A 19,354-nucleotide genomic window follows, 5' to 3' on the forward strand; every position below is an offset into this window, starting at 1 on the left:
GGATCCCTCCTGGAGGCCGCGATCTCTCCTCCACGTTTTTGACTTGGAGTCCAACAGGTTGGCATTCAAATCACATCTTTGCCATTTCCTAGCTCTTCGTGACCCCACGCAGGTTCAGACCCTCCCTGAGTTTTAGGGGCCTCCTGTGCCAGAGGGACATAATAGTTAATGTGTCTTTCTGCTGGGGTTGGATTTCTTTTTATTCTCCATTTCATTTGTATTGTTTCAATTGTATTTTTTTTGAGAAGTATGTTCAGTTGGCTCACCATTTTAAAAATACAAAATATACAAAAGGATACCTATACAACAGAAATTTCCTCCCAAGCTGACCAGTTCCTTTTTATCTTTCTAGCCCTCAAATTTACCCAAATAGTATCTCTTTTTACACATCTGGTAGATGCTTTGGTGATCTCACTTAATCCTCACAGCCGCCCACGAGGTAGATGGGGAAAGAGGCTCAGAGACAAGAAGCCACTTGCTTGAAGCTATATACCTCGGGTAAGCCGTGGACCCAAGATAATGTGTGTCCGTTTATGAAATGCCTACTATGTGTCGGGCCCCTACGGTACCGAGTGCCCTCATCTTTCGGTCACCGGGCCAGGTGCTCAGTTAAAACGGCGGGGAGGACGGCTCAGCCCTCCCAGAGTTGGTATTCTAGTGGAGATGGCCCGTCACTGTCACCCCATTTCCCGGGTAAGGGAACCAAGGAACAGAAGGGCAAGAAACTGCCCCGAGTGACGGGGTGCTAAGAAAAGAGATAGGATAAGCAGACCCGGTTCACTGGTGGGGAAACTGAGGCCCAGAGAAGGGGAGGGGTTTGCTCAAGGGAACCCTGCTATTGGAGGCAGAGCGGGGATTCAGGGATCGCACAGGCTGATCCGACACCACGGCTGGGCCGCTTGGCCCCGCCCCCCGGGGGGCGGCCCCGGCCCGGGCCCNTTTGTGCAAGGACAGATGAACTCTGACCTCTTGGATCTCGAAAGCCATCGTCTTGCCTCGAAGGGACCCCAGACAGGATTGTGGAAACCGGAGGCACCTTTCCTGCCCCAAGTGTTGACATTATTCACTTTTTCAGCCATTTCAAGCCTATCACAGTTTCAGCTCAGGAGCGGGCTCCTGATCTGGGTTCCCTGCTGTGCCCAGCGACTTGACCGGTGCCCAGCTCCTTCCTGGTGCTGAGGTGCGACGGGGTATCTCAAGGCTTTCACCCCAGAAGTTGGGGCTGCCCTTCTGGGAGGGTCTTAACCCATTTCACAGCTGAGGAAACAGGACAGAGTGGGCAGGCCCCTCCAGGCACAGGGTGGGGGCCACCCCTGCCGGGCCAGAAGCTGACCCTCTTCCCCAGCGCTGCTCCCCTGGAATCCAGTATCCCGATTTATGTCAAACAGCACCTGTGGTGAACATCACGGTCTCGGAAGCCAAGCGTCCCGGGTTCAAATCCCCCCTGAGCCCTTAATGTCTCTGTACTTCGATTTCCTTTATCTGTAAACACGATGGTACTACCTTACAGGGCTGTTATAACGATTAAATAAGTATTTTTAAAACCCCAAACATAATTGCTGGAAACATGTTAAATACAAACGAAGAAGCTGTATTAGGGCTCTCCGCAGCGCCGGCCTCCCCATTGGAGCCCCCTGCTGCCTGCTTCGTCAGGGGAGATGGGGTCCCCAGAGGAGCCTTCCTCTATCAGGGACAGAACTTGGGGGTTTTGGAGCAATTTCCCAAGAATGCACCCCCACCCCAGGGTGAGGCTGGCGCAAAGCCCACCCGGAGCCCTGCCCAGCCACTCACCCCTACCCCTCCCGCGTGCAGGCCCGGTCCGTGCCCGGCCCGGTGCCATTTTTCCATGGGACTCTGGCGGTGGCGGTTCACATCTGGAGTCTAGACTCGGAGGCTCTGCGGGCCGGGCCTACCGCCCGGGCTGGGCCACCGCTGCCCGCTGTTTGCTCAGCTGAAGCTGGTTAATTGGAATTAGAGTGGCCTCTGCGGTGCCGGCTGGCCGGGCGGGCCCTGGATGGCCGCTGCCGAGGTCTGCGGAACATCTGGCCGGGCCAGGACGGTCATTAGGTGGCAGGCGCCCGGCGCCACTGCCACCTCAGCCTCCGCCGGGGGCCGGCGGTGACTCAATGAAGCCTTTGTGGGCCCTGGGCCTCGGAGCCAACCATGCTGTGTGCCTGGGCTGCCTGCCCCATCTGCTGCCCTCAGAGGGGCCTTGTTCCAGGACCACACGGCCTCCCCTCTGGAGGTGGCGGGGATCCGAGAAGCCCCTGAAGGGGACCTCGTGGCTGGGAGAACCCTCGGAGACATCCGACCTTTCCTTCTCTGTAAGCCCAGAGAAGTTGGGTGGCCGTCTCAAAGGTGCCCAGAACGGCAATCAGTGATGCAGGCCTAGGGTCTAGAGGGGAGTCGCACAGTCCTTATGAACTTTGGGATTCAGTGTGGATTGCTTGATACCCAATCCATATGCGCGGACAACCCACCTCGGTGGTCTCATTTGCACAAGGGGGTTTAGGACTAGCACCCGGAGCCTAAAACGGAAAGGAAGTGAGATCCTGTATGGAGTGTGATTACACGGGTACTTCCTATTCTCTGCTCATGCTTGTCTTCTGGCCACATCCGAACTGTCTGGAAGCCAGTTATTTCCAACCTTTGAACCCAAAGCTTGGGCAGAAGAGAGCTCTGGTCTGGGAGTTGGGAGGCCTGAGTCTCAGACCAGTGTTCACCCCCTCCCACTCGCTTCTCCCTGCACCAGGCAGGTGGAGAAGGGCTGTGCCCGTGCCTTGCCCACTGCAGACTTGCCTGCAGGTCGGGGCTGCTTGCTGTCTGCAGCAAACTTCAGAGAAACCCCGGCTCTGGGATCTCCAGCTCTTGGGCCTGGATCGCCTCTCAGAAGCCCTGGGCCTCGTGTCCTGCCGCTCCGGCCTCTCAGGGGCCCTGGCCCTTGTGCTGTGACTGGCCCCCATGTGGGGGTAGGGGTGGGGTGTGTGGCTTCTAGCAACAGGATAATCAGTTCTGGCCTTGCATAGTCAGTTTGGGAAGAACTCTGGGAATGAGCAGAACAGAATGATGGGAGCTTGATCTCCAGGGTGACCTGGAGTCCAAGTGCTCTCCAGCTGAAGCCATATGGACATCAGGCCTGGGGAAGCGGGCTCCTGCCAGCCTGGGAATAAAACCTAAACTCCTCCCTGGGGGCCATGAGGCCCTGCACATTTCTCTAGCTTTGCAGATACCGGGCCCCTTGCTGAGTCGGGTCGGCTTTTCGGTACCCTCCTTGCAGACCTGCTGGGGTGGGTGGGTGACACACAGAGCACCTGTCCCACAGCCTCACAGCCCTCACATGTTGCAAGTGGCAAGGAGAACTGAAAAGGAGAAGGTGGGGGGGTTGAAGGCAGGCTCGGGGGCCCCCTCTGCTGGCTAGAGGGCATCCACGGGGCGCTGAGCTAGCCAGGCGCTGGGTGGGCACCCAGGAGGATGGAAGGACCTGGAGGTCAGGGCCTCTCTCCCAGGCTGTTGAGAGTTCACCGTCCCCAGGAAGGGGCTTGCATGGAAGTTTCTGGGTGGGAGGGCAAGAGCTGGTAAAGTCAATGCAAGATGCTGGGTGCAAAGAACCCCTCCAGGGGCACGGTGGCCTGCCCGGGCGATGGGATGAATTTTTAATGTAAGGCAAAGTCAGTCCACAATACAAAAATCTAAAAATCAGACCCACTTTCCCCACCTGGCCTCTGGGAGGGTGGGGGAGGTTGGGGGCTTCCTTTGCCTGCAGGGGGTGCGAAGGGGCAGAGAAGGCCAGAGAAGGGGTAAGAGGGAACCAGGCCACGGGAGGCCCCGCTCCCGGAGCTGCCAGGCCTCCTGCGCCCTCTGCCCGAGCAGGCCTGTGCTGGTCCGTCCTCGCCTGCCTGCCTGGCCCTCAGCGGGTCAGGCACCAGCCGCATCAATTCTCCTTCTTCTCCAGCCCCTTCGACGCTGAGGTCTCTGTTCCCTCTTTGGATCCCTCTGTCACTGCTGCTGGATCCTTAGGATTTGACTCCTCATAACTGACCAAAAAACAAAACAATAAAAACGACACCTAATTTAGAGGAGGGGGAGGGCGGAATCTCTGGGCCCCACCTCCCCACTGTCCCGGGAGAATCCCGGGGCGCCCGAGGAACACCAGCCTGGCATCCACAGCCCAGCAATCCTCCTTGGCCCTGGCCCCACCGTATGCCCTCCTCACACAGGCTGCTCTCCTCTCTCTGTGCCTCGTGGTGCCCAGAGGTAGCAAGGGCAGTGGAGGGAGGGAGGGAGGGAGGGAGATGGAGGGACGGTGGGCTGGGGTTGGGTGGACTAACTTTAAGCTTCTTGAACTTTATGGGGCGCCTGGGTGGCTCAGTCAGTTGAGCATCCAACTTCGGCTCAGGTCATGATCTCATGGTTCGTGGGTTCAAGCCCCACGTCGGGCTCTGTGCTGACAGCTCAGAGCCTGGAGCCTGTTTCAGATTCTGTGTCTCCCTCTCTCTCTCTGACCCTCCCCTGCTCATGCTGCCTCTCTCTCTCAGAAATAAATAAACATTAAAAGAAAAAAAGCTTCTTAAACTTTCTACCAGAGAGGGTGGGGGAGAAACGGGGCGGCCAGGACGAGGCCATGGAGATGGGCTGCTTCCGAGAGTGTATGGCCAGGATTCCCCCCGGTCAGCCCCAGGGGTGCAGGCAGGCAGGGGGTCGCACTACTGGCGGACGGCATGGTGCCACTCTTGAAGGCCGCCACCCTGGCTTAGCTCTTGCTATGGGCCCCACTTACTGAACACCTGAGCTCACACCAAGGACAGTACCTGTGTCTCTTCCCCAGGGAACTCCCGTGAGGTGGGAATGTGCCCACTTACAGATGAACAGGGAGAGGCTCCAGAGAGGAGAGTGATCTGCCCGGGGTTACGTGCAGGGGCATCTACTCCGGGACGACCAGGGCTGTCACTGCCTGCTCTCTCGCACGAGCCCCGTGCTACCGGTGAGGACAGTGAGGTTCTAGAGCCCTGCCCCCGGCCCCGAGGCTGGGGTAGTGACTGCCCTGGCCACGCTCCCTACCCCGGGCCCTGGAGCTTGGCTGTCTGCCCTACCTTGGGCCCCGGGGCAGTGGGGGGGAAGCGGGCAGGTGGGCACCCGCCGGGCATTACAGAGCGCTGGCATTCTGCGGGCGCCGGCGGCGAGGGCCAGCTAGCTTCTGCTGCATGGAGTCGGCCAGGCTGGCTGGGGAGCCCGAGACTGTGGGGAAGTGGGTGAGTCTCGGGGTGTGAGGCAGGATTTCCGCCGAGGACTCGTAGCTGTGTGAGAGACAGAGAAGACAGGAAAAAAGAGATGGAGAGGAAAGGACGGGGGAGGAGAGAGACTTCCCTTGCAAGGAGCAGGATGCAGAGCCGGGTCTTATTTGTGTCTTCTGCGGCACTTTCAGACTCCGCGGAAAGAAGCCAGAAGTTACTAGAGGATAAAAAAGACGCACCCGTACGAGGGGACACTATGCAATTGTGCAAAAGAACAAGGACGTTCTCAATGAGCACGTGCTGCTGCAGAAACACCTCCGAGATCTACCGTCGTGTGAAAAGCCCGGATGCAGGATGCTCCGGGTGCCACCGGCTGCATGGGTGAGCAGGGCGCCTGTGCCCTTAGCAGCGAAGCGCTCTCTGAAGGGCTATGCAACAGAGGGGTTTTCCTTTCCGTGGCTGTGAAATTTGGAGCCACGTGACTGTGTTATGTACTTAAAAATAAACAAGTGACTAAAAAAGAGGAGAATGTCTCTTAAGGGAAGAGGAAAACGGAAGGTAAGGTGGAGAACTGGGGAGAGATGGAGAAAGAGAGAGCCCACCTGCTTTCTCACCTGAAGCCGAGAGTCTCCCGGGGGCAGGGGCAGAAGGGGCGTAAGGCGCCTAAGTGGGGGGAGGATATTCAGGGACCCCCAGCACCGAGCAGGCGCCCTGGCTGCTTGGCCCAGTGTGGACACAGCAGGACAGGGACTGGTGGGAGGGGCTTACAACACGGCAGGGGGGTGGCTGAGAACGGAGGAGCCAGAGGGCAAGGGCAGGTGTTGAGCTCAGGTGTCAGATCAGATCCCACCCCTGCCGCCAGACCCGCCTCTGAGTTCATCCCCCAGCCTTGCCTCAGAGCCCACAGGGCCCAGCCAGGCCAGGAGGCTCTGGCGGGCAGGTCGGGAGCCTGGGGCTCCTGGGCAAGATAGGGAGGGCAGAGGCAGGTACGGGGGAGGGGTGAGTCACAGGTTCCCCTGCAGGCAGCCAGGTGCACAGATGGCCCTGGCAGGCGCTTGAGGGACAACTCGGAGGCCGGGCAGGTGGAGCTGGGAGGGAGGCCCCCGAGTGGGCAGCTTCAGTCGCAGCTGGCAGTTATTTCTGGGTTCCTGGCAGGCGGGGTCGGGGTGCTGGGGAGCAGACACCTGTCAGAGTCACGCAGGCCCTGGGGTACGGGTGGGGCTGTGCACCAGGTGTGGCCGGTGTGCGCAGGGCCACGGGGAAGGGGTATGTATGTGTGCGAGCGACACATTCGCTGAGATGGGGCTGTGGGTTGGAGCCACTGAGGCGGCTCAACAGGGACTGACCTTGGATTTCCAATCCGGGGTACCTCCCACCGCACTAGGACCCTCCCTATTACTCACATGGGAAAGCTGAGGCCAGGGAAAGGGGAGGACATGCCTGAAGTCAAGTGGTGGCAGAGTCGGGCTGGGAACCCAGGGCGCCTGACAGCGGGGCAGCCTGGGGGGAACTATCCTAGCCAGTCTCTTCTCAAGCCCCAGCAGGCATCTGGATGTGGGGGCTGCCCTCCCCTGGCTCGCAGCCCGAGGAAAGGTTCCCGCTGGCGCCACAGGCCGGGCACCCACGTGCTGGCAGAAAGGACAAGAGGTGGGGCTGGTGGCGGGAACAATGTTCCCCTGGAGACGTGTACGAGCAGCCCCGGCAGGCTCCGCTGGCCGCCTGCAGGTGCACCTGAGCCGTGAGGACGTCTGCCCCCCCCGCCCCGCCTTACCTGAACATCTCTGTCACTTCTCCCTTGGCCAGTGCCACCAGGACAGGAAAGCCAATGCAGGCGGGGACCAGGTATAGAAGGGCAGGCTACGAGAGAACAGAGGCCGGTGATGAAATGCTGGACAGGGTACCTGCCCAGGGCCACACCCATCACTCCAACCCTCTCCTGGGTGTGACTAAGGGACAGTGACTGCCCAGGTTCCCAGAGCACCGTCTGTGGCTGGGCCCTCCCCTGGGGCTCCCGGCTCTCTGACCAGGGTGCTCCTCCCTGGGAGGGAATGCAAGGAACCCGAAGAAACTCAAGCACGCAGGGCTTTAAGGGTGCCCAGGGGTCTGGCTGGCAGTAGCCTAATCACCTGGGACATCAGGTTCAAACAAGCAACCTCCTGGGTGGGTCCTAGTCCCAGAGACCAGGGGGGTGGCTGAGAATGGACGAGCCAGAGGGTGAGGGCAGGTGCCGAGCTCAGGCCTCAGATCCTCCCCACCATTGCTTCCCGGGTCTCAGGGTGGAAGTCTGTGTCCTTAACCAACACTCCAGGAGGTGCTGTTACAACACCCTGACCCAGGCAGTGTGGCCCTAGAGCCTGTGCGGAGGCTTCTGTGGAAGCCGGGTTTGGAGCACAGGATGGGGCACGTGCTGTGCACGCTGCATGGAGCTCAGCCTCCCAAGGAGCATTTCAGTCCGTCTTGCTCACAGGAGGATGCTTCGGGAGGATGGGATGGCACAGGCCTCGTAAACTGGGGGCTGGACCTCAGGCGTACCAGACTCCAAAGCTATTCTTTTCCCCACAGCACCTGAAAGCTGGACATGACTGCCCAACCCTCCATGACCACCAGTGCTCCCAGGGGCCTGCAGTCCCTGTGAGATGTGACACCGCTTCCTTCTCCAGTGTCACCTGACCCGCCCTACTCTGGCCACAATGATCTTGCTTTGGGCCTCCTTGTCACCTCCAGCCACAGGACCTCTGCACAAGCAGTTTCCGCTGCCTGCAATGCTCTTCCCACTTCTGTCTAGATTCCTCCTCCTTCGGACCTCTGCTCACTTTTACTTTTCTGGGAAAGCCTTCCCTGGCAAAGAGCCAGGCCCTTTCGTCCCCTCAGGGCCCCGGCCGTGCCCTGCAGCGTCCCCTGGCAATCTGGAGTGGAACGCTGCTGTGTCATTACAGGCTTGGGTCTCTCCGCTGCTAGGCTGTGAACTTCATGAGGGCTGGGTCCACAGCCGTCTCGGGCACTGCTCTATTCCTGGAGTTCCGGAAGGAGGCCTGGTAAATTCTAACCAAACAGCTTCTTCATGGGTGCTCATAAAGTTAAGAGGAGAGGACTGGGGTAAGGTGTGGAGACCGTTCTCCGAAGGTGAAGCCAGGCCCTGGTCAGAGGCCAGGGGTCCGCAGCTCCCCAGGCCTGACCTTCAGACCATTTCTTGGCACTTGCCACGCACGGGCTGTGAACCACATCACTTCACATGTACTACTCTTGGAGCTAATAACACAATTTGGGCTCTACAGACGATGCTATAGAGGTTTAGATTAGGAGAAATGACTCACCTAAGGCCACACGAGCTGTGTAAATGGCTGAGCTCTTCCCACTATATTAGGTATTTGCTGTGAGTCAGGATTTGGGTGAGTTAGGCTTTTAGGCCTTTTGGAAAGTGATAGAAATGACAATGACAAAAGTCCACACCAAAACCTGTGAGAAGCAGCCAAAGCAGTACTCAGAGGAAAATGTATTATCTCTAGGCGCATTTATTAGAAAACACCAAAGACTTGAATTAATTTTAGCTTTTAAGTCAAGAAGCCGAAAAAAGAAACACCAAAAAGTAGAAAGAAAATAATGAAGGCAAAAGCATAAATTTGTGAAATAGAAAACGAAACAGATGTAACTTATTAGAATTCAATTTCTCAAAATATTTCCTCATATTCACTTTACAAAGAGACTGAAGATCAGAAGAGGGAAAGGACAGCCCTTAAGGGCCGGGGGCCCCTGAAAGCTCCTCTGAGAGCCTATTATTTTCTTTCCTCTCAAGGCACCAAGGACCCTCTTCAAAGTAGGCGCCAAGGAGAGGCTGGGATGTATAGCTCCGGATGGTGAGCTGGGCGTTGGGCTCCTGGCTCCCCAACCGGCCTCCACTCTGCTGTGTGGCTATGACTAACTGCTTCCCTCTCTCTGTATGACGAGATCACACGATCATCTGGAAGGAGGCCTTTTTGGGAGGCTGCCAGACCCCTGGCTTGGAGGGGGTTTTTGGGTAGAGGCTACGGGGGTTGAAAACCACATAAGCAGCACCGCAGGGACTCCCACCTAGGGAGCTGCCGGTGCCGGGGCTGCCTGTGTCGTGGAGAGGAAGAGGGTCTTTGAGAAACAGGTCACCCTTGTGGCCTGGAGCCCCTTCCCAAGATTTCCAGGGGGACGCCCTCGTGGATGATGGGGGCAAGGACTGGGCTGCTGCTAGTGGGCAGCACAGGCCTGGGGCCAGGGGCCGAGTCCGGGGCTCCACTTAGGGCCGGGCTCAACTTGCTGTGTGACCCGGGAGGTCCCGTTCGGTCTCTGGGCTACAGTGTCCCGGCACAGAGGGCCACCTCTCCAGCCAGTGTGTGGGGGGGAGGGGGATTCCCAAGGGGATCCTCAAGTCTAGCCAAGGCAGAGGGCAAGGCTGCCACCTGGTGGCCTCTGGGGGAATGGCTCTGGGCTTGGAATCTGAGACCTCCCACAGGACTCTGAGGTAGTCCCCCAAGCCACGTCCAGTCACTCTCGGTGACCTCCTTGTCCGTTGTGTGTCCCTTTCGGCTTGCAGGCCGAGCAGAAGCAAGTAAGAGGCTGGTTCCTCACTGGTTCTTGGTTTCTCCACCCACAGGCTGGGCGGTGGGACTCTGGACCTTGGATATTGTGTAGAATGAGACTACTACTGTTTAGCTCACAAATGTTGTAGGTACTGTAGGGACTAAACGAGCTAATGAGCAAAAGGGTTTAGCACAGCGCCTGGCACAGAGTAAGTGCCCCACAAACAGCTCTTGTGATTAACTCGAAGGTGGCTTCTCTGTGGCTGGTGACCCGGGGAGGGGGGAAAGAGGGGAGGGGAGCAGGGGGAGTGGAGGATGGAGAGGACAGTGACAACAAGGACAGCTAATACTACCTGGGCCAGGCACAATCGTGAGCACTTTCCCAACACCAACTCATTTCATCCTCACAAAACTCCAGTCTGGCAACGATTACTATTCTTCCTTTTTTTTTTTAAATGACCACCGAAGGAAATCAAGCAAGACTCCTGCCGTGAACAGATTGGGGGGAGGCGGGTTCGGGACTTCCTCCCACCGGAGTCCCCTTGGCCTTCGTTTCCCCTGGCCTCGCCTGCTGCCTGGCTCAGAGCCTGGCTTGGTTTCCACACTCTGGGATCCTGGCTCCAGCCCACGCCGGCCACGTGGCACCGGACCTCCTTCCCCTTATCTGCCCTCGAGGACCCTCTCGAAGAACTGAGCGGAGACTGGTGCATGGGAAGGGCTGCTTCTCAGTGTACTGGCAGTCCCCTCCCGGTCTCCCCTTCCTCAGGTCTCCTCAGGTCTCAATAACAGCTCTCCGTCCTCAGCCCACCCTGCTTCACTCTGTGGCGGCTCAGTACCCGCCTTGGCGGGAGGCAGAAGCAGAGGCTGGATGCTTGGGGAGTCAGCAGAGAGGGCCCCAAACAGCTTACCTCTCATCTGGTAGGCTGGGCATCGGGCTGAGACACCCACTTGACACTGTTCCACTGGCCCCACTACTGAGGCTCAGAAGCTGGAGCCCCTCTTTCCTGGGCTCCCTGAAGTAGGGACCATGGGACACCGATCTGGCCCATGAGATTCGAGCAAAGCTCTGCCAAGAGCGTTCTGGGAGAGGGACTGCCTTCCTGACGAAGGTGACAGGCATGGCGGGTATCTGTGCTCCTCCCCCTCGCCACTTGTGTGCCTGTGGTACCGGGAGCAGCGGTGGCACCCGCAGACAGCCACGGGGGAAGGGCCCAGGGTCACAGACATGCGCAACCTGACACCGCTGGGGAGCACCTACCTCTGGGCGGCTGTTGTGTGCGGGAGATGAACCCTGTGTACGCAAGTCCCCGCTACCTGCAGGGAGAGCATTCCCGATGCCCTGGGCACAGCCCTACTCACCTGGGCGTGCTTGAAGATGTGCATGATGAAAATGGTAAGGCCCAGGCCGAAGATGTAGGCTGCGAAGCTGGTGTAGAAGTACGTGTGGGTGTTCTTCTTTAAGCTTCAGGAAGGCGTGGGGAGAAAGAGGAGGAGGAGGGTTAGTTACAGGCACGGGAGGAGCACCACCTCTTCCGAGGGGTGGCTGGGGTAGATCATGGAGGCTGGGCGGGATGGCGGAGAGTTTGGCACTGGCCGGGCATTCAGGTACTGCCCCAGCTAGAGGTCTTTGGACAAGTCACTTTCCTTCTTTTAGGCCTCAGTTTACTCATCTGCAAAACGGGAAAACCATGACCCATCTGCTCAGTGGTTGCAAGTATCCAGTGCCATGACCTAGAACAGTGGCTCTAAGACTTCAGCCAGCATACAAGTCCCCTAGAAAGCTTGCATAAAATTTCAAAGAGCCAAAAAAACAATAGACTTTCAGGTCCAAATCCCAGGGAATCTGACTGAATAGGTCTGGGGCAAGGTTCAGGAATCTGCATTTTTAAAAATTACTGTTTAAAGTTTATTTTTGAGAGAGGGAGAGGCAGAAGGAGATGGAGAGAGTGCAAGCGGTGGGGAGGGGCAGAGAGAGAGGGGAACATCTGATCCAAAAGGGGTTCTACATTGACAACAGAGAGTCCAATGTGAGGCTTGAACCCATGACACTCAACCAACTGAGCCACCCAGGCACCCCTGCCTATTTAAAAATAAGTTTATTTATTTTGAGAAAGAAAGTGCAGGTACACGAGTGGGGGAGGGGCAGGGAGAGAAGGAGAGAGAGGATCCCAGGCAGGTTCCGTGCTGTCAGCACAGAGCCAGACGCAGGGCTCAAACTCATACACCACGAGACCATGACCTGAGCTGAAGAGTCAGATGCTTAACCGACTGAGCCCCCCACACACCCCAGGAGGGTGCATTTTGAAAAACACTACCGGGATGAATCTGATATGGGGGAGTCGAGCTCAGAGAAGCACGGACACAGAAACTGCAATGCTGAGTTATTCCTTCTCAGTACAGTGGATGCAACAGTTCAGTAACCTGTTCTGTCCACTAAATGAACCCTGACTACATTGGATCAAGTGCCAGTAGCTTCCTGGAGCCAATTCACCCAAGATCAGCCTCAGAAGGGCTGGATCACACTGCCGTTACAGGACTTCCCTTCAACATCAGCTCCATGACCTCTGCATGTCCCCAATGCCACCTGCACCGTGAATGTGTCCTTCCCATCCCTTTTCTCCTCGTCCCGGATGCGGCTGAGCCCAGTGCCAAGTGCTCTGGGAGCTTCACTGCCTGGGCGCTGGGCTGAAGCTGACCACCTTGGATGTGCGAGCCTGGGAACCAGCTCTGAAGGGCTGGCCGATCCTGCAAAGCCAGGCTAGGAATGAGAGCCTGCCTCTGAGGGTGCCAGCAGCGGAAGGTGAATCTGTGCTAGCAGGGGGTCCACGGACTCTCCTGGGGTTCTCTCTGTATTGCCGCTGAGCAGCCACGACTACAGCCAGCTGGCACCGACTTGCGTCTACTTACGAACTGGCCAGGTCCCCTCCAAAGGCTGTAAGCCCATGTTCACGAGGACTGAGCGCTACTACACAAATAACCCAGATGTACGTGAGCAGGGGGCAGGTTTCACAGGCCAATTAGATTTCAGTGGCACTAGCACAGAGCTTGTTATCACTGTCAACACCGTCACTGCTTCTGCAATTACTGGGCACGAGGAGATAGAGAAAAGTTCATAAACCATCTTGAAGTTCATGGTACAGCTGCCAGCCTTGCACCGGGAAGACGGAGCGCCACCTGCTGGTGGGAGGCCCAGCCGCCCAGGTGCTTAGGTAACAGGACAAGCTCTTCTGTTGGGAGTGGGGACTCAAGCTGGCCCCCTTTCCTCTCCCTGTGCAGTGCACACTTTCTACAATGGACGGAAGGAATCTGAGTAAACAGAGGGCAGGGAGGGGCTAGCCCTGCTGGGACGCAGTGACCTGACCCTGGGCTGATAATACGTGAAGAGTACTGATTGGGTAGCAGCTGGGTTGCCCGGGGACCCTGTGCTTAGCACTCCCTCCAGATTTTCCAGGTACTACTGAGGTGGGAGCTCTTGTTCTCCACTACATTCAGAATGAGAAACCTTAGCACAGAAAGGACAGATCACTTGCTAAGGACGCACAGAGAAAGCACTCTGAATACCACTAGAACTTTGTGGGTTTAAAGCTCTTGGACTGTGATCCTTCTTTTGTTTCTGGTCACAGGCTCTGTGAACACTCAGAACTTCAAGGTGCAGATAAAACCAGACCGGCACTGGCTGCTGTGGGGGTGGAGGGTCTGTCTGATCCCCAAGTTACACCTCTGGGCTCCGGAAAGCCTCCCGGGAGCCCCCGGAATTCCCTGCCCAGAGAAAGCCCCTCGCTCACGGAGCCCGAGGGCAGCTTACCTGATGTCAAAACGCAGCAGCAAGGCAATGAAGATCCCTGTGGGCAGAGAGCCAGGGTTAGTTGGTGGCAGGGAAGCCAGCACTTGGGAAGGCTCGGGGACAGAGCCCCCTGCCTGGGATGAGGAGGCGCAGCGGGGAGGGCGTGGGGGTAGTAAACTAACACGAAACTGTGTCCCCAACCTCGGGCTCCCAGTCCTGGAGCAATCACTGGGGGCCAAGGGTGTGGCCAACACTGCCACCTGCCGGCAGAAATCCTGTTTCTCTGCCGTCGGGCCACTTAGAACAATGAGAAAGTCCCAGGAGTTTGCTTTGGTCTGGGCCCACGCTGGCCTGGCACCTCACAGCACCACACTGTGTCACACTGGGCCCGCCCACCCGAATGTGTACTGAGCACCAGGCACCGGAGGCCACAGTAAGCAAGAGCACTGCACACACAGAGCTCAGCTGAGGCGGCAGGAGCCGGACAGGCTGCTCAAACAGTAATGAAATGCCGGAACGTGAAAGGGCGCTTTCCGTGTCACGGGAACGTCTAGCAGGAGATACGCCAGGCTAGGAGGAGTGGGAAAGGGGAACGAAGGCTTCTTTGAGGAAGTGACACTCGCCAGGGAGAGGGAAGAGGGGCCGGCGCTGTGGCACGGGTCAGGGCGCCAAAGAGGGTACGCGTGGCCCAGAGCAGGAGATGCAAGGGACAGACCAGCCATGCAGGGCCGTGGCGCACAGGGAGGGGCTGGGTCTCTACTCTGACTAAGGGAACGCATGGAAGCAGTAAAGTACAAGCAGGGGGGAAAACCTCAACAGATTCTGAAAATAACTCATGTGGCACTTGCTTGCTGGGAGGGAGTAGGAGCAAGGAGACCATCAGAAGGCCCTGGGGAGGGAGTGCAGGAGAGGATGAACTCTGCCCACCCACTGCACTCCTATCCGCATTTCAAAACGGATGGGTGGCTCAGTCGGTTAAGCGCCTCACTTCGGTTAAGCGCCCCACTTCGGCTCAGGTCACGATCTCACGGTTCGTGGGTTCTAGCCCTGTGTCGGGCTTTGTGCTGACAGCCAGCTCAGAGCCTGGAGCCTGCTTCAGATTCTGTATCTCCCTCTCTCTCTGACCCTCCCCTGCTCACACTGTCTCTCTCTCAGAAATAAATAAAACATTTAAAAAATTAAAAAAAAAAAAACCATGAAAACCCAGCCCAGCACCCCCAAATCCAGAGAGCCCCTGAGACGCAGCCAGCTGGCCCAGCTTCTGGATGCTGCTCACACACCGCTGTCTGTCTCCCTTACTGGTCTTTGGGCTCAGACAGGGCAAGGACTGAATCTCACATATTGCAAGTTGGCTCTCGAGAACCAAAACATTCTGTGCTGATCAGAAGCACCGAGCAGCAACCTATGACTCATTTTATTATTTATTTATATTTTTAAAAGATTCCACCCTTAACCAATCTCTCTACACCCAATGTGGGGCTTGAACCTACAACCCCGAGATCAAGAGTTGCACGCTCTGCTGACCGAGCCAGCCAGGCGGCCTGATGCGGGACTAATTTTAAACCGGGGAATGAGTTAATCCTCCCTGAAAACCATGAAGCTGTGTGTGAGAAGGGGCGGGTGGGTGGAGCGAGAAGATTCATGTTGCCTTTCTGGAAGCAAAGCTGGGAACCCAGTGTCCCCCGCGGCTGAATTCTACAACTGCTCTCCTAGCAATGCACCTGGTCCTCGAAACAATGGTCAACAGCAACCTGTTATCCTTTGAAGAGCATTACTGGGGCACTGGGAGGGTGCCACCAACGCTCACCTGTAGACATTGCTCAAAGCCTCAGACACCCAGGGACGTGCAGTGACGCCCCGTGCATGCCTCAGTCCAGAGTGACAGCCAACAAGGATACCGGGGAAGTCTGGGGGGTGCCTGGGGCACCCCGTGTCCTGCACAGTGAGCTGCCTTCCAGGATTCCATTTCTTCTGACGGAGCTGTGTCTCCCTGCCTCCCAGCACTGCAAGTTATGGAAACTCGCAAGTTCAAGACCATAGCCCCATGTGCCCAGGAACCTGAGCAAGTCTCCTTGAATCTCGGTTAACTCATCTGTAAAATGGAAATACCCTGTGGCTCACCGGGCTGCCAGGAACAGCACGGACGGAGCATGAAAAGCACCAGCACGGTGGCGGGCACGAAACAGGTGCCGGACAACTGGTGGCCGTGGTGATCATCCTGATTGCCGTCATTACTGGTGTGGGGCAGCTCTGGCAGGGAAGCCCTTTCTGTGGACACCCTGATCTGAGTCCCGGCCCTGGCCCCCCCCAGCGTGTGAGACTGTGGAAGTCCACTTACTCCTGAGCCTCAGTTTCCTCACGGGTAAAAGGGAACGCCTCTGCCTTGCCGCCACACAAAACCCAAGTGTCACGATGCGAGTGCCCGTACCACCCTGGGCGGTCAGAACTGCCTTGACTTCTTAGAGTGAAAGACAGGTGGGCTTTTCGTTTGCTCCTTCTTTGAAGCAAGCGCCCAGGGTGCTTTGATCCTCTGAGTCTCAGCCCCTGGACCACAGCAACAGGTATGCCCTTTGGATACCTGTCACCAGGCCCAGGCCTGCAGATACATGCACCCCGGGCACAGCCACCTCAGTGATGCACAGAGCAGCAGCTCGGCTCCACCCGGGGTCTCCTGACTGGTCGTTTGGCCACTAGCGCCCCAAGGCAAGGCCGTGGGTCCCCCCGCCACGGGTTCACTGATGAGCATCCACATGTAGACGGCCCACAGGTCAGCTCACGTGGACAAGCGGGGGACAAGCGCACTCTCCATGGAGCTGGGGACAGGGGCTGCGGGCAGCTCCAGCACACTGGTAACACCCGTAAACACTGGCAGGGGAGCGCACGTGTGTAGGTATGAGGAGCGTCGTGAAACGGGTTTTTCACGGGACAGGCTGCAGTCTGTCACAGGCCCTTCCGCAGTTCTGGAGCAAAGTCTGTTCAGCCAGACCAGAAGCTCTGAGGACAGTCCCGCTTGTTGCTGTCCCTCTGGCGCCCACTCGGGGCCAGGCACGTGACTGGTGCTCTACAGTGCGTGCCAAGACCCCGGCTGACCCAGCAGGTGGGTGTCTGGACTCGCCTGGCCTCACCCCTCCAGTTCCCAGTGGGTGACACTGTCTCACGGTGCTCCTCCTCTGCCCCTAAGCCCCTCCCCCACTTGCACTGTGCCCTCCCCCCCGCCCCACCCGGTCACCTGGAATGACGATATCTCCGAGTCCCAGCATGGCGAAGTTGTCCGCTTCGAGGCCCTTCTCCAGCAAGTCCTGGGGAAACACCACTGTGGGGAGAGGCGGGGGTACGAGGAATTGGTGAAAGCCCAGCTCACACCACCTCCCAGCCGCCCACCTTGGTTGCACGCAACACGCACACCTGCATTTAAGAGGGCAGGGGAAGTAAGAGGATGCTGAGAAGCCGAACGGCTAAGTCTCCATCTGGAATCACAGCTGGATAGACGAGGAATCTAGGATCGTGCAGACCATATGTTAACTGCCTATTAAGCCAGAACTCACACACTGTACCATGTCAGTGGCCTCCGATAGCTACGGAACCCTTTGGTTAAGTGGGACTGACCCTAAAGCTGCATGTATAAAAGAGACCAAAGAGGCCGTGCCGTGCTGACATCTCAAAGGCTTTCCATCTCACCGCAGCCGGGGGAGCCCCGGCCACAGGATCTTTCTGGATATGGCAGACAAAAAAGGCCACACTCCTACGCACTCTTTACTTAAAGCCCCCCATGCAAAAATCCTGCCGACCCACTTGTTTATAAAAATACAGACTGAGACAAATGCCTCCTTCTGTGTCCAGTTATGGCAAGAGGTGGCTGTAACCACATTTCATCCGTAGCATCTTGCAAGCAGAAGAGCGCTTAGGTATGGGCTTCAGGGTCAGACTGATGCAGTCTGGCTCTGCTGTGTGGCTTTGCACAGGTTACTTAACTGCTCTGTGCCTTAATTTTCTCATCTGTGAAACAGGTGTAACAGAACTGACCCCATAAGGCTGTGGGAGAATCAGATGATTTGCCCACACTGTTAACTATCACCCCATGTCGTCTTTTTTCTCTTTCTTTAACTTTTTAAATGTTTTTTTGAGAGAGAGACAGAGTGTGAGCAGGGGAGGGGAAGAGAGAGACAGAGTCACAGAATCTGAAGCAGACTCCAGGCTCCAAGCTGTCAGCACAGAGCCCGATGTGGGTCTCAAACTTATGAACTGTGAGATCATGACCTGAGCCAAACGGACACTTAACAGACTGAGCCACCCAGGGCCCCCACCCCATGCCTTCTTTACTCACCCAGCTCTGACTCGGGGGGCGCGGGGGGAGCCTTCCCAGGCGACGGACAAGTGTGGCACAGGCTAAGACAATCTGGACAGCCCTGGTCCCTGAATTACTGACTTCCCCTCCAGCTAGGGGTGGTCACGTGGCCCAGCTCCGGCCACTGATGCGGAAGTAGAGGTGAACTGGGGGTTCCAGGTAAGCTCGTGGCTCCCTAGTGAACACCCGGAGGCCCTTCCCCACCTACTCCTACCCACCCTGAACGCACAGTCACGGTGACTTACAGACCTCCTCATTCCATCTTTCCAATTCTGCCACCTACCATTCAATTCTAAGCGGCAGGTGGGGAAACCAGGCCCCAGAGAGGTGAAGTCTCTTGCTTAAGGCCACACAGCCAACAAGTGTCAGATCTGGGATTCTAGACCAGGCAGCCTGACTTAACCACTCTGCCATCCTTCCCGAGCTCTAAGCCTAGTGGGGGAGGGCAATGGGCCTTCTCCCCACACCGGGACCCAAGTACGACAGTGCCACTGCCTTCTTCAGAGCCTTCCGGTGGCTCACTCACTGCCCACTGGGCAGTCCAGGCCTCTTGGCATGATACCCTTGACTCCCCCACTCTGGCCTCTTTTCTGCTACTCCCCTAAACTCAGCCATGTCCCCTCCCTGATCCTCTGCTCCCAGGGCCCTCCATGCAGTTCTGTGCCTCTGCCCTTTGCAAACTGCCCCTGCTTGCTTGGTAAGCCTGTGCTCGTCCCCCGTGACAGCTTTCCTGGCAGCCCGGCTGGCTTCGTCTGTCCCAGCACGTGGGCCCAGCTGCGGTTCTGGCTGGCCCAGCATCTGTTCTCCTGCTGGAGAGCCGCCTGGCTTTACACCCTCAGTCCTGGGGGGCGGCCAATTCAAATACCCGGCTCCCAGACCCCCAGGAGGGCAGTGACCCAGGCCTGTCCATCGTGGTACCCTGTCTCCCCAGTGGGAGGGCCTGGCTCACGGGCCGGGCTGGGCCCCATGGGTTCATTCAAGCCAAAGCTGGCAGAAACTCATTTTCCTCGGGTTCTCTGAGCCGGGACCATAGCATCTGGGAGCAGGGATGGCCAGAAGCCCATCTAGCTCATGGAGGCCGGCGTGCAGTAGTGGAGGGTCTGACTGTGAGACGGACAGTTATTTCTTGCTTCTCCGAGGCTGGCCTCTCCTTGGCTGCCAAGGGCCCCTGGCGCTCACTTCCCGTGACGATGCCCTCCCACGGGGACTCACCCCTCTTCCTTGCCACCAGCCCGACCCATCCCATCTTCTTCTTTGGGTGTCGGGGTCCCAGGAGGTGACTGAGTGGTACGAGTCTTAAACTCAAAGCTGTGGGCTTTGAGTGGGCTTGCGGTGTGAGGGGTTGGTGCTAGGGGCTGTGGCCGCCGGTGGGGACCACGAAGTGATGAGCCTGGGAGAGGAGGGTGTGCCGGAGACGGTGGTGTGGACACTGGAGCAAGCCAGATCC

The 19,354-nt window shown here is 57.6% G+C and overlaps 1 protein-coding gene across 2 annotated transcripts in view; it reads right to left on the reverse strand.

The window, feature by feature from the left end:
* Window positions 1–3,594: 3,594 nt before the first annotated feature.
* HM13 (histocompatibility minor 13) overlaps window positions 3,595–19,354 on the reverse strand; it is a 37,297-nt gene continuing 21,537 nt past the window's right edge. The window contains exons 8-13 of one of the 2 annotated variants that reach the window (XM_077769362.1): window positions 16,792–16,875; window positions 13,584–13,620; window positions 11,138–11,240; window positions 7,003–7,088; window positions 5,148–5,294; window positions 3,595–4,034 (exon numbers count right to left, since the gene is read on the reverse strand). In XM_077769362.1, coding sequence (XP_077625488.1) covers window positions 3,932–4,034; window positions 5,148–5,294; window positions 7,003–7,088; window positions 11,138–11,240; window positions 13,584–13,620; window positions 16,792–16,875 — 560 coding nt within the window. In that variant the 3' untranslated portion in view covers window positions 3,595–3,931. The remainder of the gene's footprint in view (window positions 4,035–5,147; window positions 5,295–7,002; window positions 7,089–11,137; window positions 11,241–13,583; window positions 13,621–16,791; window positions 16,876–19,354) is intronic. The other variant, XM_077769360.1, reaches the window with a different exon arrangement.

This window comes from Crocuta crocuta, unplaced genomic scaffold (genome assembly GCF_008692635.1).
Source record: "Crocuta crocuta isolate KB4526 unplaced genomic scaffold, BGI_CrCroc_1.0 scaffold445, whole genome shotgun sequence".
In the NCBI taxonomy this organism is placed as follows: Eukaryota; Metazoa; Chordata; class Mammalia; order Carnivora; family Hyaenidae; genus Crocuta; species Crocuta crocuta.